Genomic DNA, 27,170 nt, shown 5'->3' with positions numbered 1-27,170 from the left:
TTGGATTGGATGGTCAAGACATCAGGATCATCGAAAACTTATACTGGAACCAAAAGGCATCTGTTCAAGTTGATGACATTATTATAGACTCCATTAACATCAAACGAGGAGTAAGGCAAGGATGTGTGATGTCACCTCCTCTTTTTAACATATACTCAGAAGCCATATTTCATAAAGTCTTAAAAGGAAGGAATTAATGTAAATGGTGAAATCATCAGTAACATCCAATATGCTGATGACACAGCTCTCCTGGATGACAATATTCAGGATCTTCAAAATCTTCTGGAACTAGTGAATGAAGAGTGAAAAAATGGGATTAAAAATAAATATCACCAAAACTAAATTCATGGTCATAAGCAAAAAACCAATTTTTAATTCAGCATTTTCTTTAAATGGGAAACAAACAGAAAGAGTGGCAAAGTTTAAATATCTCGGATGTTGGTTAAATGACGATTGCAATCCAGAAATGGAAATAAAAGTTAGAATTGAAATTGAAAGAAAAAATTTTTTCTCTTGATGAAATCAACACTGTGTAACCGCAGTTTAAACTTAGAACTTAGAGTACGCATAGTTAAATGCTATGTATGGTCTGTACTACTGTACGATGCAGAAACTTGGACTTTGAAGGCAACATCAATAAAAAGACTTGAAGCCTTTGAGATGTGGTTATACAGATGAATGTTAAAAATCCCATGGACATCAAAAACGTCCATAACATCCGATATGCTGATGACACAGCTTTCCTGGCTGACAATATTCAGGATCTTCAAAATCCTCTGGAACTAGTGAATGAAGAGAGTGAAAAAATGGAATTAAAAATAAATATCACCAAAACACCCAATCAGGAAGTACTGGACAAATGAGGAAATCATGTGAACTTTTAAATGCCATAAAAAGTAGAAAAACTGCATATCTTGGTCACTTACTTCGTAATGAAAAATATAAGATACTTCAATTGATCATAAAAAGGGAAGATAAATCGAAGAAGAAGACAAGGAAGACGAAGAAAATCTTGGCTGGCAGACAGACAGTGGACTGGTATGAACTCTGAGAGACTGCTCAGAGTGGCTGAGAATCGCTCAAAATTTGCCAAGGTGATCGCCGACCTCCGATAGGAGATTGCACTCAAAGAAGAATTGTTTTTCCGAATAGATAATTATGAAAAAATTCTGTTTTATGCAAGAGAACGCCACCACATTTTATATTTCGTGTTCTGGAGTTTCTTGACAACCATTTCCACTGAGGTAGATGCGTTGTCAAAGGTAAACAGAAGACCTCTGCAATTAATCACTGCTCTCAGTTCGTGAGATTTCGTTCTTGCGAAGTGGATCTCACGAACAAACACCCACTCCTTCGAAGATACAAATTTGAGATTTCTCGAAGAACTCAGGGAAAAGCGACAAAACCTTTTCGCAATCATGCGGACCGTAGCTGAAATATCAAATTCAATGGTGGTGCAGGGGCATTAAAATGGTTTGAGAATCATAGCAATACGATATTTGGGAGACTGAAATTACGTGGGAATTAGGGATCCTGTATTACTACAAATATATAGTATTTAGATCATTCCTCATCCGTAAAATATAAGATATTTTAAGGCTTTACTAAAAAGACAACCAACTCTCCTACGCCGAAGGGTTATTCTCCAACTCTCTGGTAATATTCCAAACTTTAAAAGGAATTTACGATTCATAAACATGAAGTTCCGAACGAGTTCATTAAGATTCTTAATTACTCTTGGCTTTGACATTTAGAAATTTCGGATATCTTCCATATGAGATACACAAATGGCCGATTATACATACCATCGAACAAAAAACACCACTGATGATGCTTCTCTTTCCTAAGTAGTTCGAACCAGGAATAATTTTTGGGAAATCCCATTGTTTACTAACAGAAAAAAAAAACTAAGGGGGGGCCGTTCTTATAAGTATAATGAAATAATAACAAAATAAGAAAGTGTTAACGTCTTTGTATTTTCTAAACGGAATGGCAGTATTTTGACCCGAACTTTCAGAAATTAGGCCCGTCTTCGCCATTTACCATCCGGACACTTCAGTGTGTGTAGGTGAGCGTTTTCTACAATCGATTTCGTTAACCACATACGCGGTCAAAATGGTTTTTTTTGGGAGAAGAGAGGAAATACATGTATAAAAACGTCGAATGCTTCGGAAATCTGCGGGGGGGGGGGAAGTCCCACTAGTCGTTACCAAATGTAACTGCATTTCTTCCGCTGACCTGAAATTATGAATGTCAGCATGAAGCTGTGCAGAAACTTTGAAAACTACTATTGCAAAGGGGAGGTGAAGTAAGAAAGTAAAAACGCAGATCTACAAAAGAAATGAACACAAGTAGCGATATTGTTTTTAACTGTACATTCCCAATATGAATATTTAAAAAAAGAAAACCATATCTCGTTTGAAGCCTTTTTCAGATACAGTACCAGGGTGCTCTTGGCAAAATTTGGTTTAACAGAAGGCCGATTCAGGATCTCCTATTCAATATCAAACCGCGGAGAAAATTAAGTACGGCTTCTCCATTTGGAGATAAAAAAAAAAGCAGATTTGTATAATTCACCGAGGAATGCACATTCCTCGTGATTATTAATGACATTTAGATGAGGGGAATATAGTTATGGATATTAGTAACACATTGAGAATTTGTAATGTGGTGGACAAAACGGACAAGTTTTTTATTGGGGGTGGGGGGGATAGCTGTGTATTAAAGCATCCAAAGATTTGTTCACTAGTTTTTCATTAGTGGGAAATAAAATAAAACCGGCTGTTATTTAACCCTGCAAAATAACAGGGTTTTTTTTTGTGTGTGTGTGTGTGTGTGTGTGTGTGTGAGCGCGCGCGCGTTGCAAGTTTGTAATTGATGCTCAATCATGTCAAATTAAGACTTTCCTTACTGGAAATATTGAGTGACATTGCCGCTAACGCGCGTTCAAATGGGATTGGTCCAAAACGAACGATCTCGATTCAACTACAGTATCGTGGCCAACTCGTGAGCTACTCACATCTTAATCACACCAACTCACAGAAAATGGTACCATTTCAGGTGAGAGTTGAATTTTTGCGTCTTTTGCATTCACGCTTGTTTGTGGTAGAGTTGAAACCATCGTTTACTCTTTGAAGTCAGTGAAATGCGCTGCAAGCCGACAGGGGGAAGAAGTTTGCTGATTTCCTAGCACTCAACTCCAAAGGAAATGATTTTAATACACTCTGTATTAAGCGGGGATGGGAATACTCGTGTATTCCCATTTCCGATGAAGTTAAGTTTTTAGTGTTATGAAGCTGCTGTGTTATCTGATGATGATAACGCAGCAGTTTCATAACACTCGTGTCAATTACAACCAGTGCTGACGACAGCCCGATAAAATAGAAGAAACGAAGTGCCCGGTTAAAACAACGCAGAAATTCCGAAAAACAATCTTGTGACGACTTTCTTTGATTAAAAAAAAAAAAAAAAAGAACAGGATAATACTGAATGACCTGAAACGGCATAGTACACAAAAGAAAAATACGTATTTTTCTCCCCCTCAGAAGTGACAAAAATGTGTCCGCGTGGTTAGCCTAGTGGCTTTGCCCTTCGCAACCATATGCCTGGGGAAGGAGTGTCCCAGGTTCGATTCCCGTCGCAGATGTGAGGAACTTGATGATCTTCCTTAGGCACAGCCAAATTAGCCGGGGTAAAAGTGAGGGGAATCCCATCATTGGCCTACGAAGAATAGCGGGGACAGAGTGCCCCTAGTAGGAAAGAAAAAGAAGGGAGGGGAAGTGACAGTGAGGTTAAGGTGGGGAGATGAGGGGGATGGGAAAGGGAATAGGATGGGAAGGGCGAGTGGGGAGAAGGAAGTGTAGGCCTCAGCTCATGTCTCACATCTATCTAGTACCTCACTATTAGATGGTAATGTTTCACCCCGCCGCTCCTGGCTCTCAAGATGGAAAGGACCACGGAGGTAGCCGGTGACCGGGTGACCTGCCCCTTCAGGGCAGCCCGCCTCGAGTAGGCCTGCGCTGCCCGGGTTTTTCCTCCGAACTACCTCCGTGGGAGACCAGGGAACAGAACAGACCTCAGGGGGGACGCAGAGACCAAGGAAATGACTCAGAGTGGAGCTGCTGCTGCAGATGGAGATCTTAAAGCAGCAGCAGGCAGAATTTGATGGTGTTGTTTCTGACAGTACACAGTAGTAGTTTTTCCGCCAGTTTATCTGGCGTTTTTCATACCGTAAATAGGCAAACCGGCCTCGTGAACATGCGCTGTTACAGTCAAAAATATATCCCCCCCCGCAGCGGCAGACTAGGCGACAGGTCGGTTGGGAGTGGTACTAACAAGAAGTCGCATCTAAGTAACACGCGGACCCTGCAGAGGAAGCGGGAATAACGCGTAGTGAAAGAAGTGACAAAATCTCACAAAAATTCAAATTTCTTTGATACTGCGCACATTACAATAAAATTGTCATTCTGAGATTTTCTTTAAAAGAAAAAAGTTTCGTAATGCTTCGGATATAAAGAACTCCACTTAAAAGAAAATCCCAAGGGATTCGGTATAACCGCACCTACCTCGATTAAAACTAAAAATAAAGAGCGGGAATAAGAAGAAAATAGAGATGTCAGCGCGAGCCAGAAGAGTATTTGAACCACAGCTGCGATCCGCATATGGATCGGAAGTATGCAACGATCAAAATTTTTTTTTCTTTTAAAGCGGATTGGGATAACCCTCCTCCCCATTTAAATGGGTTTTATACATAATATTTTTGCCAAGGATTTAATTATTCGCATAACTCGTTCCTCACAGACTACCTCTACAGCAGTCTTCTGTCTTGGGTAAATATAAGTTCTAATCTAGATTTAGATTCTGTATTTATCTTTCAATATAAATTAATATAGATATTTTCTGTTTGCTTTGTGATCTAATTGAAATCATTTGTTTAGACAAATTATTCATTCTTCTTCTTCTTCTTCGTCTATGATCTCTTATGCTTTTAAGCGTCGAGATCTTGCCAAAGAGATTTCCATGCCGTCCTGTCCAAGGTTTGTTGTTTTGCTTCTTTCCAGTTAATTCCCTTCTTTTCCAATAATTTCCTTTTGCCAAATTTTCCTGAGTCTGCCTATGTTTCTTTTTCCTATTTTCTGGCTTTCGTATACAGTTTTTGCTATTCTTCCTTCTTCCATTCGATTAAAATGTCCAAACCATCTCATTTGGGCTTGTGTTATGAATTGGTTCAGAGATGCAACTTGAAGGCTGTCTCTTATAGTTTGATTTCTTATTCGGTCTAGTCTTGTTTTTTGTGCCACTTTCCTGAGATATTTCATTTCAGTTGTTTGTAGTTTATTTGTGTTTCCAGTTGTAAAACACCAAGACTTGCAACTGTATGTTAATATTGGTAGAAACACTGAACGGTACACTGCCATTTTGATATTCTGGGTGACTTCTTTCTTATCTAGGAGTGGGCCTTTCGTTGCATAGAATAGCTTTGTTCCCCCTCTTATCCTGTTGTTAATTTTTGTGTCTAGTCTACCATCTTCTTGTATATATGATCCCAAGTATTTAAAGGAGTGGACATGTTCCAGTTGGTGGTTCTCTATTTTTATTATGTGTTTTGGTTGGTTTCTAGATATGATCATTGTTTTAGTTTTATTTATATTTATGGTCATATTCCTTTTCTTCATACCAAATGTTGATATTGTACTGCAGATCTTCAGCTGTATTTGCTAGAATCACTACATCGTCTGCAACAGCCATGTGAGAAATCCTGGTTTCTTTCAGTTTCCTGTATCCTAGGTGGAACTTTTTTGTTTTTGTTTGGCATGCCTTTAAAATTTCATCCATTACTATAATGAAGAGAAGAGGGCTGAGGGCCTCACTCCTGCGTTTGTTTCAAATTCTTTGGATCTATCATTACAGGTGCTTACATAACTTCTGTTACTTTTATAGAGGCTTTGAATGGCTGCTATTAAGTTATCTTGTATCTTGTTTTTCTTTAATGTTTGCCATATTAAGTGTCTGGGAACTCGGTCAAAGGCCTTTTCAAAATCTATAAAACATGAATGTAGTTCTTTTCCATATTCCAATGTTTTCTCTGATATTTGTCTAAGACTGAGGATAAGATCCTGCCTGCTTCTATTTTTTCGAAAGCCATATTGAAGTCTATCTTCTATTTGATTCCTAAGCCTCGCTTCTAAAATACGGGCATATAATTTTCCTGGAACGCTTAAAAGCGAAATTCCTCTATGGTTTTCACATTTGCAGTTGTCTCCTTTCTTAAATATAGGGATTATTATAGCTACTTCCCAGCCTTTGGGAATAATTTTCTTTTTCCATGCAACATTGAATAGGTGTAAAAGAAATTTTATTGCTTTCGTTCCTAAATTCTTTATCATTTCTGGTGTTATTTGGTCATGGCCTGCTGATTTGCCCAGTTTTACTTTATTTATTGCTGCTAACAGTTCATTTGGATGAATTTCTTCACTCTGATCTTCTATTTTGCTTGTGTGTCTTGCTCTTAGGGTTCTATTTTTTCCATGTCCTGCATCTTCCAATAATTCTTGAAAGTACTGTTTCCATCTTTCCATGATGTCTTCGGAATTTGTGAGTAACTTTCCATCCTTATTTTTGATAAACTTTATGGGGCATTCTTTCTCTGACCTCATTCTTCTTAAAACATTATACAATAGTTTTTGATTTCCTTTAAAATTTTGTTCTAAAGTATGTCCAAAGTGTTTCTAGCATTTTCTTTTCTCTTCTTTCACTAAGTTTTTAACTTTATTTCTTTGGTTGTTGTATAGTTCTCTATCAACCTGCAGCTTTGATGTTATATATCTCTTCCACAATTGCTTTTTCTTTTTAATTTCTTCAGTCCACCAGGGTGTTTTATGTTTCTTCTGTTTATTATTTAATGATACACCACAAATTTGTTTGCTTGTTTCTAGAAGAAGTGTTTTGAACCTATACTATAGGTTTTCTACAGCTTGGTCTTCATATATATCTCTTTTTCTTCTTCTTTCATCTTCTCTTCTATTTTACTTTTATACTCAATGGCTGTTCCTTCTTTCTTTAGTTTGTAGTTCTTTATCTTAACATTTATTTCCTTGCTACTTTTTCTACATTTTTCAACTTTTATTTTATGGATTGTTTCCAATACTAATAAGTAGTGGTCCTGCCTATTTCAGGACCTCTATAGACTCTTGCATTTTTTGTATACTTCCAGTATGATCTGCTTATGATGGCGTAATCGATTATAGATTTTTCGTTTCTACTGGGCTCTTCCCTGGTAAACATATGGATTTCTTTATGCTTGAACATAGTATTCGCTATTACTAAATTATTTGTAAGGCAAAGATTTATTATTTTTTCTCCATTATTCATTCATTGACATAAAATTACAAATTCGGGCTTTCCCAGCCATAAATACTTTAAAGGTTCGTTGAGGTGTAAGTACACATCAGATGAGCCTTTTATTTCGTACTTTTTCCCTGCATTGCAGAATGGTACTTGGCCATTGTTCGCGACCAGCCTCCATCCCGGAATTATACTCAGTAGCGTAACTACGTAGTTTGCCGTCCAGAATGAGCGACTGTTACTCTCCCCACGACATCCAATTATTTTCACACTTATATTATACTGGAGAATGAAATTTAGTAAAACACAATACAAGTAATGCAAAATGAAAGTCAATTTTGGTTCTGAAGTCCACGAATTGTGGATATGAAAACCAGATTTTTTTATGCTTGTTGTGCATGATGCTAAATATACTAGCATCATGTACAACTACTCCACTGCAAGTACGTCACTAGTAACGCAAAGTGCCCTCACAGTTTGTGCGCTTAATGTATTTCGTCATAATGACAATTAAGAACGCATAAAGTGGCGCCATCTTTTGATAAGATATGAAGATACACTACGAAGTTATACAAATCTAAAATTACACGAGTTGTTTTTGCTTCAGCCATATATATATATAGTAATGAAGCAAATTTGTACCAAAAAAAAAATATTTGTAGCTCAAATGTAGACGGGGAGGGGGGGGTGGATGTTTTTAAGAAATAAACATTCTTCTCAGAGTCGCAGTACTAAAGCATCGCAAGGAGCTTAGTGTGTTCAATGAAAACGTTCAGAGAAGGGGGGGGGGGAGATTACACAAATAACAAAAGGGCTTATCTTAATCTCTCAAAGATTTCTCACCAGTTTTCTATTAGGAAATCGTGGATTATAAAAGTAAACGCAAATTACGATAAAACAAATTTCATAGTTAACAGCCTTTCTGAAATGCACGTCACGAACACGCCGCGCAAAAGATATCTAAAGTACTTTTTTTTTTCAAATGGAATTTGATAAAATTATATATTATGCTAACAATAGATAATTTAAGAACTACATATTTCAGAACTAAAGATGTACAACTAACCTGCGTTAAGAAAGAATTATTTTTTTTAAAATTTCTGGATAAAAATGCATTTAATGTTAAAATTCTTCGAATATTCCAGCATTTCGATCTTCCCGTTGAGTGATCTGAGGCTTTTCCGATTTTTGAATATAAGATTCGACGTCCAATAAGAACAAAAACAGCCTTCAGGTAAATGAAGCTTAGAACGCGACCCCAAAAAAAAAAAGTATTTTCCGAGGACAGTGAAGAACACAGTCTTAATCTGAACGGAGCAGGCAGGGTTGCCAACTAAGTGTTCATATACACTACATTCAGAGTCAAAAAGTTCACTGAATTAATATTGGAATAACTGAACAGTAAAATAGTTACATAAATATTACAATAGATTTCTCATTATACATTTATTTCATTAAAGAAGAACTTTCTTCGAGAATTATTTTCGGCTCTACACATTTCATGCAAAAATTACCAACCAGTGTTTTGTGAACCAATTTTTCTAAAAAATTTCTTAATTTGCAATTGTGACAGCATTAATCGTTTTGTTTCAGTCCTTATTTAGTTGTCAGAGCTGCTCTTAGATCTTGGTGTTTAAGCAGGCACGCAGTTTGGACTTTATTTTAGCTATATAAGTATAATACTTATATAGCTAAAATATTTTTTCTATTTCGCTCCATCGGTATTTGAATGAGATAAATTTACAACTTATGAGTGATAATCTCGAAAAGGATTTTCTCCGGTGACATCCTCTCGGATACAATTTTAGTCTAAAGGAAGAATTCAATGAACTCCAGTTTCAGACAACGCTATGAAGATTTGTCCTGGACGTTAGAATTCCGCGTCATGGACGTAAGAACCTTTATTATTCCACCCATACGAGGATGGTGGCAGTTTATTTTATTTTTATTTATTTATTTTTATGGCATGCTATCCACTCGGCCAGTGCTATGAACACCTTTGCAAGTGCAGAAGAAAGCTACACAGTTTCTTTCGTTGCACAGACCTCAATGTTTAGCCCTATCATGATTGAGGCTTATCTGTTTGTAACGTAATTAGATTTCGTAAATCAATGCAAGTTCATTTCGAGATCCCTTTATTGCATCACAGACTGCTTCAGCAGAGCCTCCGTAGCTCAGTCGGTATAAACAAAGTCCTTTGTTCGAAAAGAGCTGTGTTTGATTCCCGCCCAAGACTTGGGGACCTTTATCTGGTCTCTTCCGGCTAAAGGTAAGTTAACCGGTCTCGTACGGGGTGATGGGTTTTTCTTCCACCTCCGTAGCCTCGCCTTTTTCTGCAACTTTTCCTACACTTCTATATGTCCGGTGGGATTCACCTCCTACTCTGCTGTTTAGATCTCAACCGCTTTTTCACCATTTTCTTTATCTCAGCTATCTGCTCAAGTGACTCGAAAAATTTCCTCCACTTCTTTACAAGAAGTTTCTGTGAGACCATTGGCACAAATAAGTTTTAATGTCTATGTCCGCATTTTGAAGTTTCCCCACATAACTCCACTTGAAATTGCCTTCCAATCAAAAAGTTTTTCTTCGTGTATGGTGTTGAATTTTATTGTTACTCCTTCCTTTCCTTGATCATTATTGCCTGAAAAATAGCATCCTGTACTTGCTTAATAAGGTCACTTTTTTTTTTTTTTTTGTTTCAGTGATGCCAATTATTTCCTTTCCATTAATACACGTTATATTGACGGTTCCTATCTTCGGTTCTTCTGATATCGAGTTTATTCTTCTTCTAGCTGTTGTGTTGGAGATTGTTCCAGTAGCCGACTCTTTGCCTTATTTAATCGCGACGCCCTAGCCGGCATGAAATACCATCCTGTTGCCCCATCATATTATTTTATTCGATTATAGTTATAAACACACGCAGCAAATTAGTTATACTGAAGGACAATTCAAAGACACCTTACGGTACCACGATATTTCGTAATTTTAAAAACGCTTTTTTTAAATTTTAACTTGAATCTTTATCAAAAGGTGAGTATTACCAAACTACCTTCACTTTTAAGGGCAAATTTTCAATGTGCCGCTTTCACTTGCGTGTTACATGTTCGATGTGATGGTTACGTGAAAGGGAAATGAATTTCACCACCCTGCTCATGGCAGACCTAAAGTGGCTTGAAAAAGTTAAGTTTGGTCTCTAGAGAAGTGCTCCCGGACTACTTAAAAAAATAAATAAAAACAGAAAAATATCCTTAGCACACCGAAAGTACAAAATGTACTATAGGTTTGCAAATAACCTTTCGTGGGTGGAGCAACAAAACGTTGTAATTAAATGCTATTGTAACTCAACCGCCGGTCTTAGATGAGATTCTTCATCGCACAAAACTGATAAACAGGCTGCAATGAACAGAAATAAATACAGTCTATTTCTACAGTTTTATTTATTGTAAGTGGCCATAATAAGATTCATCAGGAAAGTTTGAATGCGCACGCTTATAAGAAAATAGCAACTTTGTATAAATACATGAACAAAATTACAATGTATACCAAGGCCAAGGCAAAAAAGAAGTAGTTGCATATTAAGCGTGAAAGTGAATTGAAATCAAACGCTTTTTTATGGGAATAACTGAAGTATTTTACCGTATATGAACACTCCGTTGAATAACATTACGATAAAGCCTTTAGGAAACGACTCAATTCGATTATTGATCGCTTTAGGTCATACAATCTCTCGTGTCGTCCTCTTATTGGTTATGAAAGTAGCCTACACACCTACACGAAAGCACAGCCGCCATCAAGTGAGGTCCAAATGCTAACAAACATGAACCGTGATTTTAACATTTCCTCATCCACCACTGTTTAGGCAGGGAACAAAAGTACTCCGCTGGTCTTGTGTGTTCCCTCAACTTCCAAGAATGACCCCCGATTTCTTGCTTTCTACATCCTGCAAATAATTCCGTCTCATTCAATACAAGTTGGTGAGCAGTGCGTTTCCAATCACATCGATTCTTCGTAACTGCAGTCTATCTCGAGAACCAAAATTCCACAATTGTTCTGAACTTCCCTCTAAAAAGTCCACAGACAAACGATTTAAATGCGCACATTCAGGAGATCAACTCCTACTTGCTACAGTGTAGATGTGGCTGATCAAAGCTATTATTATAACCTTTACACATTGGACTAACCACTTTATTGGTTAGTGTGCTCTTCATCGTAGATCGATTCTCTAATAATCTCACCCTGTGAGTTGTCCAATGGGTAAAATACTTTTATAAAGGAAAAGGGAAGCACAGTCAATGCCTTTACTTTATCTCTTTCCCCGTGATAGAGCCCTTTCCCGGTTTTTATTTATTTTTTAAATAACGTCTATGGAATCCACAGTGCCTCCAATATGCGAGTGATGAATGCGCAGTTCGACTCCATGATCAAATGGCGTTATTATTTTTCATTTCTTTTCTGGTTTATTAAATGTCTATAAATTCACAACTTAAATGTGGCAAGGATTTCCGCTTCAATCAGAGATTCGGCTGTGACGTGAAGCAAGCATAAGCACTTTTCAATTAAAAGAAGAGCGATCAAAGTGGCGAGGATGTATTAAGTCTAATGTTTTGATATGGGTTTGATTCCTGAACTGTAGCTAAGGTTATGAGACTAGTGTATTATGTCTATACACTGCATGTTCTGACCTGTTTGTGAAATACTGGTATTTCCTATGCGATATTAAAAATCCATGAAACTCGGTATGTTAGTGTTGGCGAATGAACTGAAACCTCAGATTTGTCGGTTGAATGAGAAAAGGTTAGCCGGAATCGCCTTCAATGCGATCGGCATTAAATATTGCAACGCCAGTGTCTCTCTTAAATGACAGATATCGCATCACTCAGGTAGAAAGCAAGTCTTCGTCGCTTTGTACAAAAAAACTCGCTTAACGCGAATTCGATATGCGTGATAATCAGTTAGCGCGATTGAGTGAAATTATACTATTTCCCGCTTTAAGCGAGTGATTAATGAGTTAACGCGATATCTTTGCGTTATGCGAATTTTTTTTTGCCGTCAATCTGCAGCGAGCGGAAAAGCTGGAAATCATTAAAAGACATGAAAGCGGCGCAGTAATACGATTGTGCGAGACCTGGGATACAGCGAGTCTACAATTCGGACTATATAAAATAAGAGCAAAGAATACAAAGAACAAGGAAAAGTTGTAAAGCTTCTTTAAGGATGCAGATCATCCGAAATAGAAGCCATTTAATGATCGAGATGGAGCGTGTGCTATCGCTCTGGATTGAGGATTGTAACCAAAAAAAAAAAAAAAAAAAAGAACCTCTTAGTACAAGGAATATTCAGGAAAAACTCTCAATATTTTTACCTCATTGAAAGAGACCAGATTTCAAGAGGAATGTGAAAGCTTTACTGCGAGTTTAGGATGGTTTGACCGTTTTAAAAATCTAACTGGACTGCATAACGTAAGAATAGCTGGGAAATCTGCTGATGCTAATAGAGATTCTGCGGCCAAGTTTCCTGACGGATTGCAAAAGATAATTCAGAATTCAGGAAGATGATTATGACGATCGGCAAATATTCAACGTCGACGAAATTGGTCTTTTGGAAGCATATGCCAACAAAAACTTTCCCAGCTAAAACTGAAGCATCTGAACCAGGATACAAAGTATATAAAGATCGTCTTATGCAATGCAGAAGGCGACTTTAAACTCAAGCCTATGTTAGTTTATCATACGCAAAATCAAAAATCTAACATAATTGAAGAAATGAGCACAATTGGAAAAGAACTTGCATTTCATGAACTGGATAATGAAGATGTGAGAAACTTGCTCGATTACCATCCAGAACAGTTAAGCGAGAATGATCTCTTTCAACTAGAAGAACAGCGTGCATATGAAGATAAGGAGTGCGAACAAGAGGAGAATGTTACTACTAAGACGCTAACTGCAAACGAACTTGAGCTAGTTTTCAATCACATTGAGTATGCTAAGGAAATTTTGTTCGATGCTGATCCTGATATGGAACGAAGCTTCGAAGTCCGCCGAAATCTTGATAACGCGATCGCCAACTGTCGCAAATTGCATGACAAGATGAAAAAGTCGAACACGATTCAAACATCTTCACTTAATTTTTTTTTTGTAAAAAAGTAGCTCCATCAAATGTTTAGACATCAACAAAAATCAATTGTTTTAATTTTTATTTAGAGTTGATGATTTTATCTCCTAATATAGCTTATACTCTGATTTTTATCCACATTTACGCTAACTGATGGATGAATTATAATTATTCCTATTGTTTATCTATTTGATTAACGCGATTTCGCTAAGCGCGCATTGTTTGACGGATTAATTAATCGTGTTAAGCGAGGTTTCCTGTATTCTTATCCTCAATGATCAAACATTAGTTTACTCTCTCAGGGGGCGGGGGGAGGAAGAGTTGAGATCCATCCATTTTCGACCTCCCGGGCCAGCTTAAAATATTTTTATACTTTGTTTCTTCCTTTTGACCCGAACAGCAACCGTTTCAAAATTGAGCGAGATGGTCGGTCCGATCTCATTACGTCCAACATTTAACGTGGAAATCGACGTTTCTTAAGCCAGTGATTTACTGATATTACAGTTATTCCTTCAAGAAATCCATCTAGGATGGCAAACAGCACGAGCTTCGATAATTATCGAAGTTCGTATATATACAGGGTCGCCCATAAGTCACAAAAGGGTTTAAAATCTGAATAACTTTTTTGATTATTCGTTTTTTTTTCGTTTTATTATTATTTTTTGGGTATTCTAAGAAACATTTGGGAAATTAATCGTGGAAACTTCAGAGCCCAACAACGAACCAAAATCGTGCAGTTTCATTTTGAAAATCACCATTCGATTATTGTAACGCAAAGAGCATATCGCCGACATCGCTTTCTCCAGATATGACGGTTCCCGACTTCTTCCTATGGGGTCACCCGAAGGAAAAAGGTGTATGTAAACAATCCAACAGTTGTCATGAAACATGCAGTAGAAAGGGCCCGTCTTTGTGAAGCCGAAAATGGAAAGCATTTACGTGATGTTTTTCATTTCCTTATAACAAAAAAGAATAAAAATTTTTTTTAAAAAGTTATTAAAAGCTTAAACCTCTTCGCGATGTATGGGTCACCCTGTACCAGAGAGAACTACTGAAAAATGTATCCAAGGGTGGTTTGAGAACTCGCATCCACGGAAACCCGTAAACATTCTCGTGAAATGTTAAGATGGAATGATCTCAACTGATATTTCGTCCGACGCACTGTTTCACGGAACTCGAACATAATGTTCGAGTTCCGTGAAATAAGAAGACAAGAAGAATGTCTTCTTATCTTCCGTGAAGATAAGAAGACAAATTATTACTATTTAATGAAACATGGGGGATTAAAGGGTTTTAAGATATGTTCTTTCTTTCTTGCGATTACATCAGTTGCTTTAATAGTTTTGTTCTAGATGTTTATCAGAACTTTTCAGCCCTTCCCTCGTAGGATGTCTTCGAAATTATTTGGAAGGGCGTCCACAAGTAAATGTGGCCATCTGCATAATCTTTCGGAGTTGAGACGAGCCTGCGAGTTGAACGTAAAATTCCTGTCCCCCCCCCCTCCACTCCTGATTAACCCTTATGCTTGAAATGCAATCCCTCGTAATACGTCTGGATTTGCGAGTGTTGAATGATGTTCATTACGCATGTTTACCACTCCTGCCTTTGAACAGGCGACCTCATATCACTGCCACATGCTGGTTTTGTGCGGTGGTGACAAATCACTTTTTCACTTAAGTAGCTTTCAGCGTGAAAGATGAGGGGAAAAAAAAAAACGATTTGATTTAAGATGAATTTTTTAAAAACAGGTTCATTCCCTTCGATGTAGAAAAACCGCACAAGATATTTAAGAAACAATGCGAGTGGATGTTCATTTTCTTAATCAATATTTTGTACTCTTCGAGAAAAAATTCTTTTGCTTCGAATTAAAATAAGTTCCATTTTTCGATCATTTATGGGATCTCGTGTTCTGTATCATATTTTATCATTCGTAAAACACGTTCGCCGAGTCCGCATTCCTTATCTAACCAGAAAAAAAAAAAATAATAAGAATAAGATGATATTTTTTTATGTCTAAGCCGAAACAGAAATTCGAGTTCAAAAATATCAAATGTTGCACACGTGGTTTGTGGCGATTAATTATTCTTCCCTCGCCTACCCAGTAGGTGCCCGACGCTTCTACTTCCGCTGCTCGCGCAACACGCGTCCTCGCAACAGCGTGCAGTCGGTAGGGTTTAGCGGCCGAAGGAACGAGTGGAGTCGCCAAAACTGCACCGTCCCAACTGCAGTAATAAACTTTCCGAAAAGCACAGGAAAGTGTGCATGAACTGAGAGAATGTGCATTCGTCAATCTGAGAATTTTTAATTGAGAGTTCACTTCAATTCCTGTTTGATTTCATTTGCAGATTGTTCACAGCTGGATTGCTAGTTTCTATCGACGATTGTCTTCTGGCTTTAATCTTGTTTGATTATTCATTAGAAATAAGCATTTAAAAAAAAACTTTCGGGTGAATGTTTATAAGATCTTCAAAGCGATGTTCGCATTATGTGCACATTTTTTTTATATATAATATGATAGTCTTTTTAAGTCTACAAATGAAACGAAAGAAAACCGCATTATTAGTATACAAGAAAGCTGAAATACTGGAGATCTTCAAATCTAAGAAGTGAATAAAACTTAAATAGTGAAAGATATGCATGATTATGATCAATGCAAACAAACAGGCAGAAATTGGCCAGTTTTAAGAGGGGGGAAAAGCAAAACTTGTGATTAGCTCAAAAACGACAACCTTTTCAGGGCACGATACTTCAGATTTTTTTCCTCCCCTCTTGGAGAAAACGATACAAAAATTTGTTTAGAGTGTTCGTGTGATGATTTCGAGGTTCCAAACCTGTTTTCTGGATTCGAGTTAGCAGAAAAGAAAACACTATTGTTTACGAGTGAGGCAGGTGAAAAATAACCAGGGAATAACGATGGCAGTGTTCGGAACTAAATGGACGGTTTAACACCATTGGCTGGGAACAAATATTCGACTAAGCTTAATTGGCAGCTGCCCAAAAGTGGGGCTGCAGTATGAGAGCGTGCCAGCTGCATGCATAATGACCAGATTTTTGTTGCACTACCATCGCATACCAGTTATTTTCTCGTGGTACTGCGTGACGGTAGGGAGGGGAAAGAGTAAAAAAAAAAAGTACAAGCGGGGGCTTTTGAAGTGTTTTCACATACCAGTTTTACATCTTCGGAATGACGGACGTAGAAACACGACTTTCATGCAACTCAACTCACCGAAGTGCGAACTTAGTTAATGTGCCTCATTACAGTTATTAAACGATTAAAGGTTATCTCGCTGAAGAATATTATATATATATAAATAAAAGAGCCTGTGTAGCTCAGTGGATGTGCGTTTGCATACCACGGCGCTTGGCCGAATGGGAGGCCTCTCTCAGGAGCCCAATTTTTCGTACTGTTTTTATTTCAGCACATACACGAACACACTGTTCTCTGAGACAAATAAAATGAAATTATAACTGATGATTTAAAACTAGTTACTGAGTAAGGTCTAGAATAATTGATCCGTGATGTATTTGTACATGCTGTCTCAGGGAACTAACGGAGTTTGAAAGGGGCATTGCGATAGGATGTCATGTTGCAGGCTTATCTGTTGACAAATTGGGTCATCCCACGTCGGCAATCAGTGATAGTATACTAAGATGGAAGAGGGGGGGGACTGCAAGTGCTACTCGCAGTGGACAATCCACCACATTCACCGAACGTGACCGGTCGGGTGTTATGAAAGAAAATATGAAAAACCAGCTATTTGTCGGCCGACACGTTAACTGCAGAGTTCCGGGCATCCACTGGCACGAAAACATTCGGAACCGAGGCTCACAACGTGGCTTCCATGGTAGGACTGCAATATGCAAGCGTCACATTACTCGAATCAATATGCTTATAGTAAGTATGCCCCGTAGGATTGCTGCAGCCATCGTAGCGAAAGGAGGTCCGTCCTGCGTCCTATAAAGTGGTCGCCCCGACTGTTTGTTCTTCACAAGGTTGGTGTCCGTTGACTTCTTTCCAAGCAGCGCACATCAGGTGGAGTTATTGTAGTTTTGTTTCAGTAAATTTCAGAGTTTATTACTCGTCGTAAAGGCAATTTTGTAATCAGAAAATCTGATGAGTTTGTGGTTGTTATAAATATAAGCATGTTAAGACTGCTCAACTTTGGATATGTCGTTAGGGGATGAGAACAGGATTTGGGGAGAGAGTTGTATACTGTATGAGCCATTGTGGATATTGCTGAAGACAGAAAATGTAATAAATTTCATTTTATAAAGTTAATATAGTTTAACTTTATTATTAACTATTAATAAAGTTAATGTAATAAACTGAAATTGTCAGGGTGAGAGATTAAAAAAAAAATATGGATTTTTTTTTGTCATATTCGACAGTTAATAGCACTCGGTGGCTAAATGTGGCGTTCAAACAAAATAATTTTCGTCGGTATTCTCTTTGCCAAATACATAAGACAACCGAATTTTATCCTTAAGGGTTTCTTATACACAGTTCCATTTCGAATAAGATTCGCTGTTACTCATTAGGATCGGAATTTCGACGCTTCTATTTCCAGTATGAATGTGTGTTTCCTGTATTTGTGTGTATGAACTCCTTTACTGTTCATTTGTCCTGTTTAAAATAGGTTGTACTACGGGGATGCAGCGCACCCACATGTTCAACGGCCCTATTAACTGCGCCACAATTTCAATTGATTATTTCTCACAGACGAAGAGATGGGAAGGATTTGCCTTGCCCTCTGGATACAATCCCTTCATCGCGGCCCTGCGTAAAAACATGCTTTGATCACCGTTTCATGAAGTGTGGACTTTCCACGGTACCCCAAATTTCATCTCAATTACACACTCACTATAACGGTGATGTGTGGAAGAGGACCTGCATATGAATACAAATTATGTTTAGCTTCAAAACAAATTTAGCAAGATTTTATTTTATCATTTACTTGATTTTAGTGTGTGTACCAGTTTTTTGCAATTTACAAAATTATGTAGTCAAATATGCTCTTACTTAAGAAATCAAATCGCGAGTCTAATAACAACATTCTGTCCAAAACAATAAAAAAAAAGCGATTTCATACTCCTCACTGTGGACCTGTCTGTGAAGTTTTGCTTCTTCGGCATATTCTTCAGAAACACAGCAAATTATGTACATACTTTCTGAAATCATTAAAAATTTATCACTAAAAGTTTAATACATATCAGCGCATTTTTTATTCATATTTCGCTTTTATTACTTGCAGTAAGTCATTCTGAAAACTACCAAACACAAAATCACAATTACCTAGTTTTGACATTAAGCACCAAATCCTCATGTTGGACGACGTCGCCTTTTAACAGAATCGAATAAAAGATTCCGCTTGTCTTAAGATATTTAATTGGTTTTATAGCACTGATTTCTTGTTCTTGTATTTAAAATAAGTTTTAATGTCAAATTTGATTTCATTAAATGTTTCTTACACGATAGTCAAAAGTTAAATCTTAACTGTACGTGTAAGATTTACCCTCCCCCTCTTCCTCAACAGGGTTGTTTTTGGTATATTCACAACTCTTTCGCCTTAAATTTGGCTGGCTGGACGCAGTATCATCACTTGCGGAAACGGTCCCGTCTGTCAGCACGCTCGAAATATTTTCGCTGCTTTAAAATTCCAACATTTTGTTCTTCGTATGTTACGCAAGACAGGTTCAACTCTCTACTGTTTACTTGCGTCTGTGTGCGCGCATTTTCCTGCTTAAGTTCAAATTATATTGAAAATTTTGCTTAACAGCTGTCTGAACAAAAAAATCTTACAGCAATTGTGATTTCCTACTTATGGAAAGAAGCCCTTCCTCACCATGCGCAATAATATTTCCCCTCGCGATTCACAGCCACGTGCAAGCCCTGTTTACATTTTTCTTCGGTTGCAATTCGAGCCTCATGCTACTATTTAAACCCCCTCATTTAATCTAACGCCGTCAGTCATGGTGCATTACTTCCGCTAATTCCATTGCTGTATGAAACAGTCTAGTGTGGCCTCTGCACGCCGATATTGATAGAACGTTTTTATAAATAACTTATTTTATGTGGCTAGCCAGTAATTTCTCGTTGTAATAACATCAGCCATTTCGATTACGGCTGAAAGAGGAACACTTTTGGCGCAGGTCCGTAAACACAGCGTTCTCTGGCACAGAAGTGACGTTCTCTGGCTCGCGGAGCTGTTCGATGATCAATAGCGCACGGCGTTCTCCTTCTTAACTCGCCTCTCAGCTATCTTTGCTTCTTTTCAATTAGCAGACGGGAAGAATGACATCCATACTTATTTCAGCGATTTTTTTTTTTTTTTTTTTTTTAAGAAGAACCGCATTAAATACTGGCAATAAAAGACGGCCACACTCTAGCACCCAGGAATTTCACACTACACCAGAAGCAGTACTTTCCTTTTCGGCTCAGCACTTCCTTCAGACGAAAGGAATTTATCAGCTCCCACAACAATTCATCATTCCACAAATGAAGAAAGAAAATGGAGGGGAGGGGAAGATCTACGGTGTTGCTGGTCGAGTTTCCTGATATTAATTGTTCTATTAATTTAATTTAAACGATTTGACTGTTTTAGAAACCTCCTTCACAATTCCCTCTCCTATTCTGGTTGGCCAAGTGGTTAGTGTATCCGCTCTCTAGCCAAAAGGCTACGGGTTCGCATCATGCCGTGGGTGTTTGTGATTGTAAAATACTAGTGGTGGGCAGTAGATGGCGCTGATGTAGATGGTGGACACGGAGAGTTGTCGAGTAGTGCCCTCCCTCGATGAGTCTTTGGACTCCCTGGAGGTGTTACGTAATAATAATGCCTGCGCGTACCCAAGGGAGGAAAGCTACGCATGAGTGGTATCGGCATGACGAAAGAGTTGATCACACTTAAGAGATACAAAACAACTGTTTCATACAAGACCACAAAGTCCCTAACTAGGCCCTGTCATCGAAGAACCGCTATTTCTATAAAAATGGCCACACGAAAAAAAAAAAAAAAAAGAAAAGAAAAAAAAAAAAACGCTGCAATGTAGCGTAATTTTTGGATTGTTTGGCTCTCCAGCGATTCAAAAACCAAAAAATGCCTTTATTATTTAAATATTCATTTTTATGTTTTTATATTTATTTAGCACATTTGGAGGTACAATCATTGGCCCATAAAAAGTTAAGTGTAAGAACCCAATTCGACCAGATTTTGATGGCGAAAATCGGAACTACTAGAGCACTTGAAAGATTCAGGATCGTAGAGTAAAAGTGTTTCAGTTACACAGAAATCCGTATGTAATACGGGTATTAAGCTCTACTGACATACGGCGCATCAGCAGCTCTTTGAGAAATTTGCATTAGTTATATGCTAACTTAAAACACTTAACACTTTAGCATATAACTAAAACATTAGTTATATGCTAACTTAAATACTGGCAATAAAAGATGGCCACACTTTAGCACCCAGGAATTTCACACTACACCAGAAGCAGTACTTTCCTTTTCGGCTCAGCACTTCCTTCAGACGAAAGGAATTTATCAGCTCCCACAACAATTCATCATTCAATTCAAGTTAGCATATAACTAAAACATTAGTTATATGCTAACTTAAATACTGGCAATAAAAGATGGCCACACTTTAGCACCCAGGAATTTCACACTACACCAGCTTAAACTATTGCTTCAAATAATAATAATAATAATAAATATCTATTATTTTATACCAAGTTTGCACACCGAAACAAACTTTCTGTAGTTACAAAAGTAAAATCTTTGGCAATGTGGTGCCTTCGGGATGAGTATTTTAAAAGACGATTCGCCTTTCAGTTTTACTCTAAAAGCTATCAAATGAACCATTTACTTTTCTTTGATTACTAATTTTATAAATGAAGTAATTGAGTGTGAAGCTGAGAGTAAAAATGCGATTGGTACTTATTCGATGATGAAACACACACATTCGGAGAACACTTATTAAATTCTAATGAAAATTGCCAAAACCAACCTGTTTCTGGCTGAATTCCCCACGTTAAGGGCAGCACTTAGGGCACACTCCTTCAGGGCCTCTCTATGAGGCCAGCCGGATCCGATATGGTGCGAGCGTCATCAGGAATTATCAATGCTATTTGCACTCACCAGGATTCCCCTGATGATTTTCAGCAGCTATCAATGGACTCACCCCAATGACTTATGCTACTGAAAAAAAAAAAGAAAAATCTAGATGATGCCTTTTCAGGACATTTGGAAGCCACTTCTCCACATCATATGCTGCTCAAAGAGCAAACACTTTCGGGACCTCTTTGTGAGGCCAGCCGGACCCGGTGTGGTCAGCTGTCTCCAGGAATTTTCGTTTGTGCTTTATGCACTCTCCCTCTCACAATAATCAATTGAAATTTGGCTAGATAAACTTCATTTACGGTTAAAAAAAAAGTTTCACTGACTTGCAGTCAAAACAAATAAAATCAGGGCGAGACCTCCAATTAAAATACCACGAAATACTGCCACTTTGTACAATCTGGGGAGGATACGGGAGAGAGAAAAAAATATTATCATGCAATTCACTGGTTTGGGATTGTTTGGAAATTACTTCTGAAGCAACTAAAGCAGGCCAGTTTTGCATCCTCAGTTCTATGACGCTTCGCATGCATAAAATCAAGTTTTCTGGCGGTTAAAAAAAAACAAAAACTTATCACTGCCGGATGTATGAGCAGAATGTTGCTGATATTCTTAATTACGATGTTTATTAGGAGGGAGATTCTTCTGAACCAAATGGAAATATACTGAAGCGATGATTTCGTCAAAGTATTGAACGGCATCTGCTTTTCGGACACCACGTTTGTAGTGTGCGAACTGCACCTCAGGAACTGCTTGCATTTTGACTGAATAGTAAATATCCGACATGTAAATGGCATTTTCGGAATTAAGGTTGATGCAATTTACATCCGACGCCTGCGTACCATATTAACTGGGTGCGTTCTCTTAGATAGCTTGCGGAAGAAAACATGCGTTTCCGATGGGAAGAAAAAAAAAAAAAAAAAAAAAAAACATGCTCATTCCATATGAGCAAAATTGTTGTGTTTTCTGTTGAAATTCTTTCCAAAGGGCATTGTCGAATCCCTTTGGATGGAAAAACCCGAATTCAAGGGGCCAATGCTCTTAATGCACTGATCAACACACACACACACACACACACACACACACACACACACACACACACACACACACACACACACACACACACACACAGAGGCAAGATGAACTCGAAAATAATGCTTTTAAAAGAAAAGCACACTGCTTCCAATGCTTTTAAAAGAAATTGCCAACATAGTTTCAAAATCTATCGGTGCCAATCAATAGAAAGACAGACTAATTGCGAAGTTATGCGGACGCGATGACTCATCATTGTGGTGTTTGCTAATAAAACGAAATTTAAAGTGAAGAATTCAATCAATCAACATTTAAAGCTTATTTTAGAACACCTAATAAATAGGAGTATTTTCTGAGTACTCGTGTGTACTATCCAGTAAATTTTTCCATGTTTAGTCAAGAAGGATAGTTATATTCTCTACAAGTGTCATCATAATCAAGCAACTAAAATTCCATGTAAGGAATGAACGATAAGAGTACTAAGCGTAACACTAATACTCTCATTTTTCAGAATACTTAAGGAAAGGGCGGTGGAATTGCATACTGGTGGTTGCTAATTAAGTGATGGGACTTTAGCTGGCAAAGCAGACTTAACTATCTTCAATTTTAGAGGGCGGCGAAGCGAGAGCGACAAGTTTACGGTGTGCGCCACGAAGCTCCCTCCGACTTATTATTGAATGCGCTGAAAACTTGCTTCAATTGCGCAGGGATAAGAAGATATCAGGACAAAATTTTTGCTATTTAATCTTTCGATGATTCAAATGATTATTTTTGGTCATATTCCTCCGTTGTCTCTGCAAAAGTTTATAATAACCTTAAAATAAATAAGACATACATAAATATACTTGGACAGCAAGAGAATGGAAATCAATATTAGATTAATTTATCGTAAATTTATGAAAAGCAAAGTTCTCTTTAGATGTTAGAGTTCACAAAGAATATGAAATAAGTAGTGGCCACTTCCTCGTTAAAATAAAATTAAGATTACCACCTAAATGGCTACAAATAATAAGAACAGAAAGAAAATTTAAACATTTGTTTATAAAACTAAATGACCCAAATATACAATGGCTATATGAACAAAGAATCAACCAATATTCAGACAAAATAAAATGACTTAATATAAAAACGATACTAAATAGGGCAGCAAATGAAAGCTTAGAAGACGACCAAAAAAAATTTTAAAAAAATAAAAAACTGAAGATATGGGATGATACAATCAAAAAAAATAATCAAAATGAAAAAAAGAAGCCTATCATAGATGGTTAAGCGGTAAAAGATTTGAAGATGAAATAGAATTTAAAAGAATAAGAGCCATAGCTAAAAGAGAAGTCAGGAAAAGACAGAATCTAAATTAGAAACAAAATTTGTTTCTAATTTAGAACATGGTTTATATGAAGTAAGACCCAATGTATATAAGAGTTTGAAACATTTAAGTACAGATACTAAAGAAAACGTAAAAAATAAACACCGAATTGAAATTAGAATTTCTATGCAGAATTGTGGATAGATAAATATTTTAAAAAAGATAACTGGCAAATATTTAATGAAAATGAAAAAAACTAAAGAAGAATTAGAAATCAGCCTGAAGAAAACAGGAAACGAAAAACCACCTGAAGAAGATAAGGTAGGTTCAGAATTATATAAATATGCATGAGTAAGGTTCAAAAAAAAAAGACTCCTATTATTTTTAAATAAAGTCTATTCAACAAGTAAACCACCGATGGAATGTAAAAAAGCAATTGTGATCCATATCTTTAAAAAAGGGTAGCAGAGATGACCCTAAAAACTATACAGGTATAAGTATATTAAATTTCTGTTACAAAATATATAGCATAATTTTAAATAACTAATAAAATATTCTGAAAATTTTATTTTAGAAGTACAGAATTTATTTTAAAAAAGGCCTAAAATTAATAATAGAGAAAAGAAGAGAATATAATTTAGAAACACATATTACATTTATTGACTTTGAAAAGGTCAATAAATGAATGTGTATTACAAATATTTCTCTTTCTTGTATTACAAGAAAGAGAAATACCAAATAATATTCTAAAAGCTATCACAAGTATATAGGAAAATAATCAAATGCAAATAAGATTAAGTTATGAACTATCATGTACGAGAGAGATAAACCGAGGAGTCCGACAGGGATGTCCCCTTTTAGCAACTCTTTTTAATATTTATCTAAATGAAATAATAATAAAATGGAATAAAAATTTCCACCAAGGAATTAAATTTTCTCCTACTGTGATCTTAAACACACTCCTTTTGCCGATGACCAAATAATTACAAATTCTGAAGATAAATTAAAAATATCTTTCTGTAAGTTATGAGATAGCCAAAGATTATGGAATGATAATATCAACAGAAAAATGAAAAAAGATGGTCTTTGAAGGAAAAGATCCAGTAAGAACTAAAATAGTAATAGATAAGATTTTAGAACAAGTGAATTCATTTAACTACTTAGGATGTATGATTATATATGAAAATGAAAAGATATAAACCTAAAAATTGCGAAACATTTAAAAATAAATAACAGGTGTAACAACTTTATATTAAACCTAACATAGTTCGAAAGTATACAATACATAGCCATACCAGTCCTATTGTATGGAAGTGAAATCTGGCAATAAAACAAAGATTAATAATAGCTGAAATGAAGTTTGAGAAAAACTGCAAAGCATACTCTATTCGATCACAAAAGAAATGAAGAAATTATTAAAGAATTAAACCAGGAATCAGTAATAGAAAAAATTTAAAAAATATAAACATAAAATGGATGGAACACGTTGAAAGAATGAAAAACAGAAGATTACCGAAACAAGCCTTAAATTACAAACCATTAGGAAAACGGGGTGTCCTCTTAAGAGATCCAACGACGACTTGTAGGGCACTCTAGACTTAAATCCTTGACAAGCATGATGATGTCTCTGCATATGAATGATGCCAGAAAATCAGCACAGACTTTGATAATGTTACAATAGTGCCATCTGGAATTGAAAAGCTGAAATATGATTGATGTCGCGCCTAATTGTTTTAACAAGAGCTCAAGATTGAAACTGCTGTTTGGGCAGCACAGAAAGGAGTTTTTTCATTCGCCCATTTCGAAATTATACTTGGATTTTGACCTCACAAATTTGAAATTAATGCTGATTGCTCAAGTTTATTTTTATTATTCTTTTTTTTTTTGTATCATGATAAACGCACATATTTTTCTAAAGTACCCAAAAATTCGTAGCCCAAAATAACTCCGTCCTAGTGGTTCTTCGCTTGCTCTCTTAGATATTTCTAACTTCCGGAGGTTGTAAAATGCTTCGAAGATGAGATTTCAAGATGCTGAAGGATCGATACGTAAGCAGTGACTCGACTAGTTCAACGATCACACTGATTGACAGTACAGCCGACGATCATAACCTGTGGAAAGCAGTGATCCAGCATACAATTCATTTGTTGGCCGCCGTCAGGAGGGATGGACGCAATAGTATGAAGTAGGTTTTGTCGGCAATATTTAGACGTACTATTCTAAAAGAAAAAAATGGCGATTTTTTAATGATTTCAAATAAACGAGGTTCAAAAAAACAGAATAACATCAATTAGATAAAATGTTACACCGAGCTTTAAGAAACTACCAGTAATGTAATTTACAAAATTTGCGCAGCAATCTACACTGGAGCTAAACATGTTAGGAGTTTTTCTGGGTTAGAAAACGGCAAATATTCTTTCGTGGAATGCACTTCGATAGTTGAGATATAGTTAGTAAATTATAAAATGGTATACAAATTAGACTTTGCTATTAATTAATATGGCAAAAATACTTTCGTTTGAAGAATAAGACAGGCGTGATGCAATACTTCATGTTTCTATTGCAATAACGGCTGAAGTGGCAAAGCACTCCATCGTCTGTAGATGGGAGTGTGTTGCAGTACATGGAAATGCGCACGTTATTACATTCATGTATTCATATGCAATATGCATTCATGTTTGGTTTTTTTTTTAATTAGAAGGAAAAAAACGAAATATGTTAATTTATGACGCCAAAAAGTAGCTGCACAGAAAATGTCATTTAAAATTTGTTGTTAAACAGACATTTTTTAAAAATCTATTCAGACCAGATTTCTCCAACTTTTTTTTTAACCCATTAGCGACGGATCATCTTAGCATTCACCTCTAACATCGACTTTTATCACTTTCAGACGAAAGGTGAATTTGTTGCAGTAAATCTTCACGGAGTGCACTTTGTTTAAAGACCACTTTCAATCCGATGGATGTGTGCAGATTCAAATCTGAGTGTGCAAGACAATTAAGATGATCCTACCGCAACGCAAGATTAAAATCAGTTAAACTACACAAAGCTGGACCGTACTCACCTCGTACGCATTTACGAGTGTTTTAATTGGTATGAGCACTCTACATACCAATAACTATTACAATGGGAAAATAAAATTGATGTATGTTATGGCAACTGAAGAAAGCAATGCTGCAATTTAGAGGTGCTTTCCTTTAGTTGAAATCGCTGGAGGAAAAAAAAAATGTAAGTCAAATGAGATGAGCCATTTTCATACTACTTTTG

The 27,170-nt window shown here is 36.7% G+C and overlaps 1 protein-coding gene across 3 annotated transcripts in view; it reads right to left on the bottom strand.

Moving 5' to 3' along the window:
* The window catches only part of LOC150094550 (beta-hexosaminidase subunit beta-like), a 364,235-nt gene that overhangs the window by 298,157 nt on the left and 38,908 nt on the right, over positions 1-27,170 (bottom strand). The window contains exon 1 of one of the 3 annotated variants that reach the window (XM_090411845.1): positions 25,441-25,676. The exons of the other annotated variants lie outside the window; for them this stretch is intronic. Within the exon in view, the coding sequence (XP_090267971.1) occupies positions 25,441-25,536 (96 nt within the window). The 5' untranslated portion in view covers positions 25,537-25,676. Of the gene's footprint in view, positions 1-25,440; positions 25,677-27,170 lie in introns of those variants that run through there. 3 annotated transcript variants of the gene reach the window in all.

The sequence above is a fragment of the Typopeltis vanoorti genome, chromosome 22, assembly GCF_054136105.1.
Source record: "Typopeltis vanoorti isolate ZY-2024b chromosome 22, IOZ_Tvanoo_1.0, whole genome shotgun sequence".
Taxonomy (NCBI): Eukaryota; Metazoa; Arthropoda; class Arachnida; order Uropygi; family Thelyphonidae; genus Typopeltis; species Typopeltis vanoorti.
The sequence above is the reverse complement of the archived record's forward strand: the minus strand, read 5'-3'. Positions and strand labels throughout refer to the sequence as shown.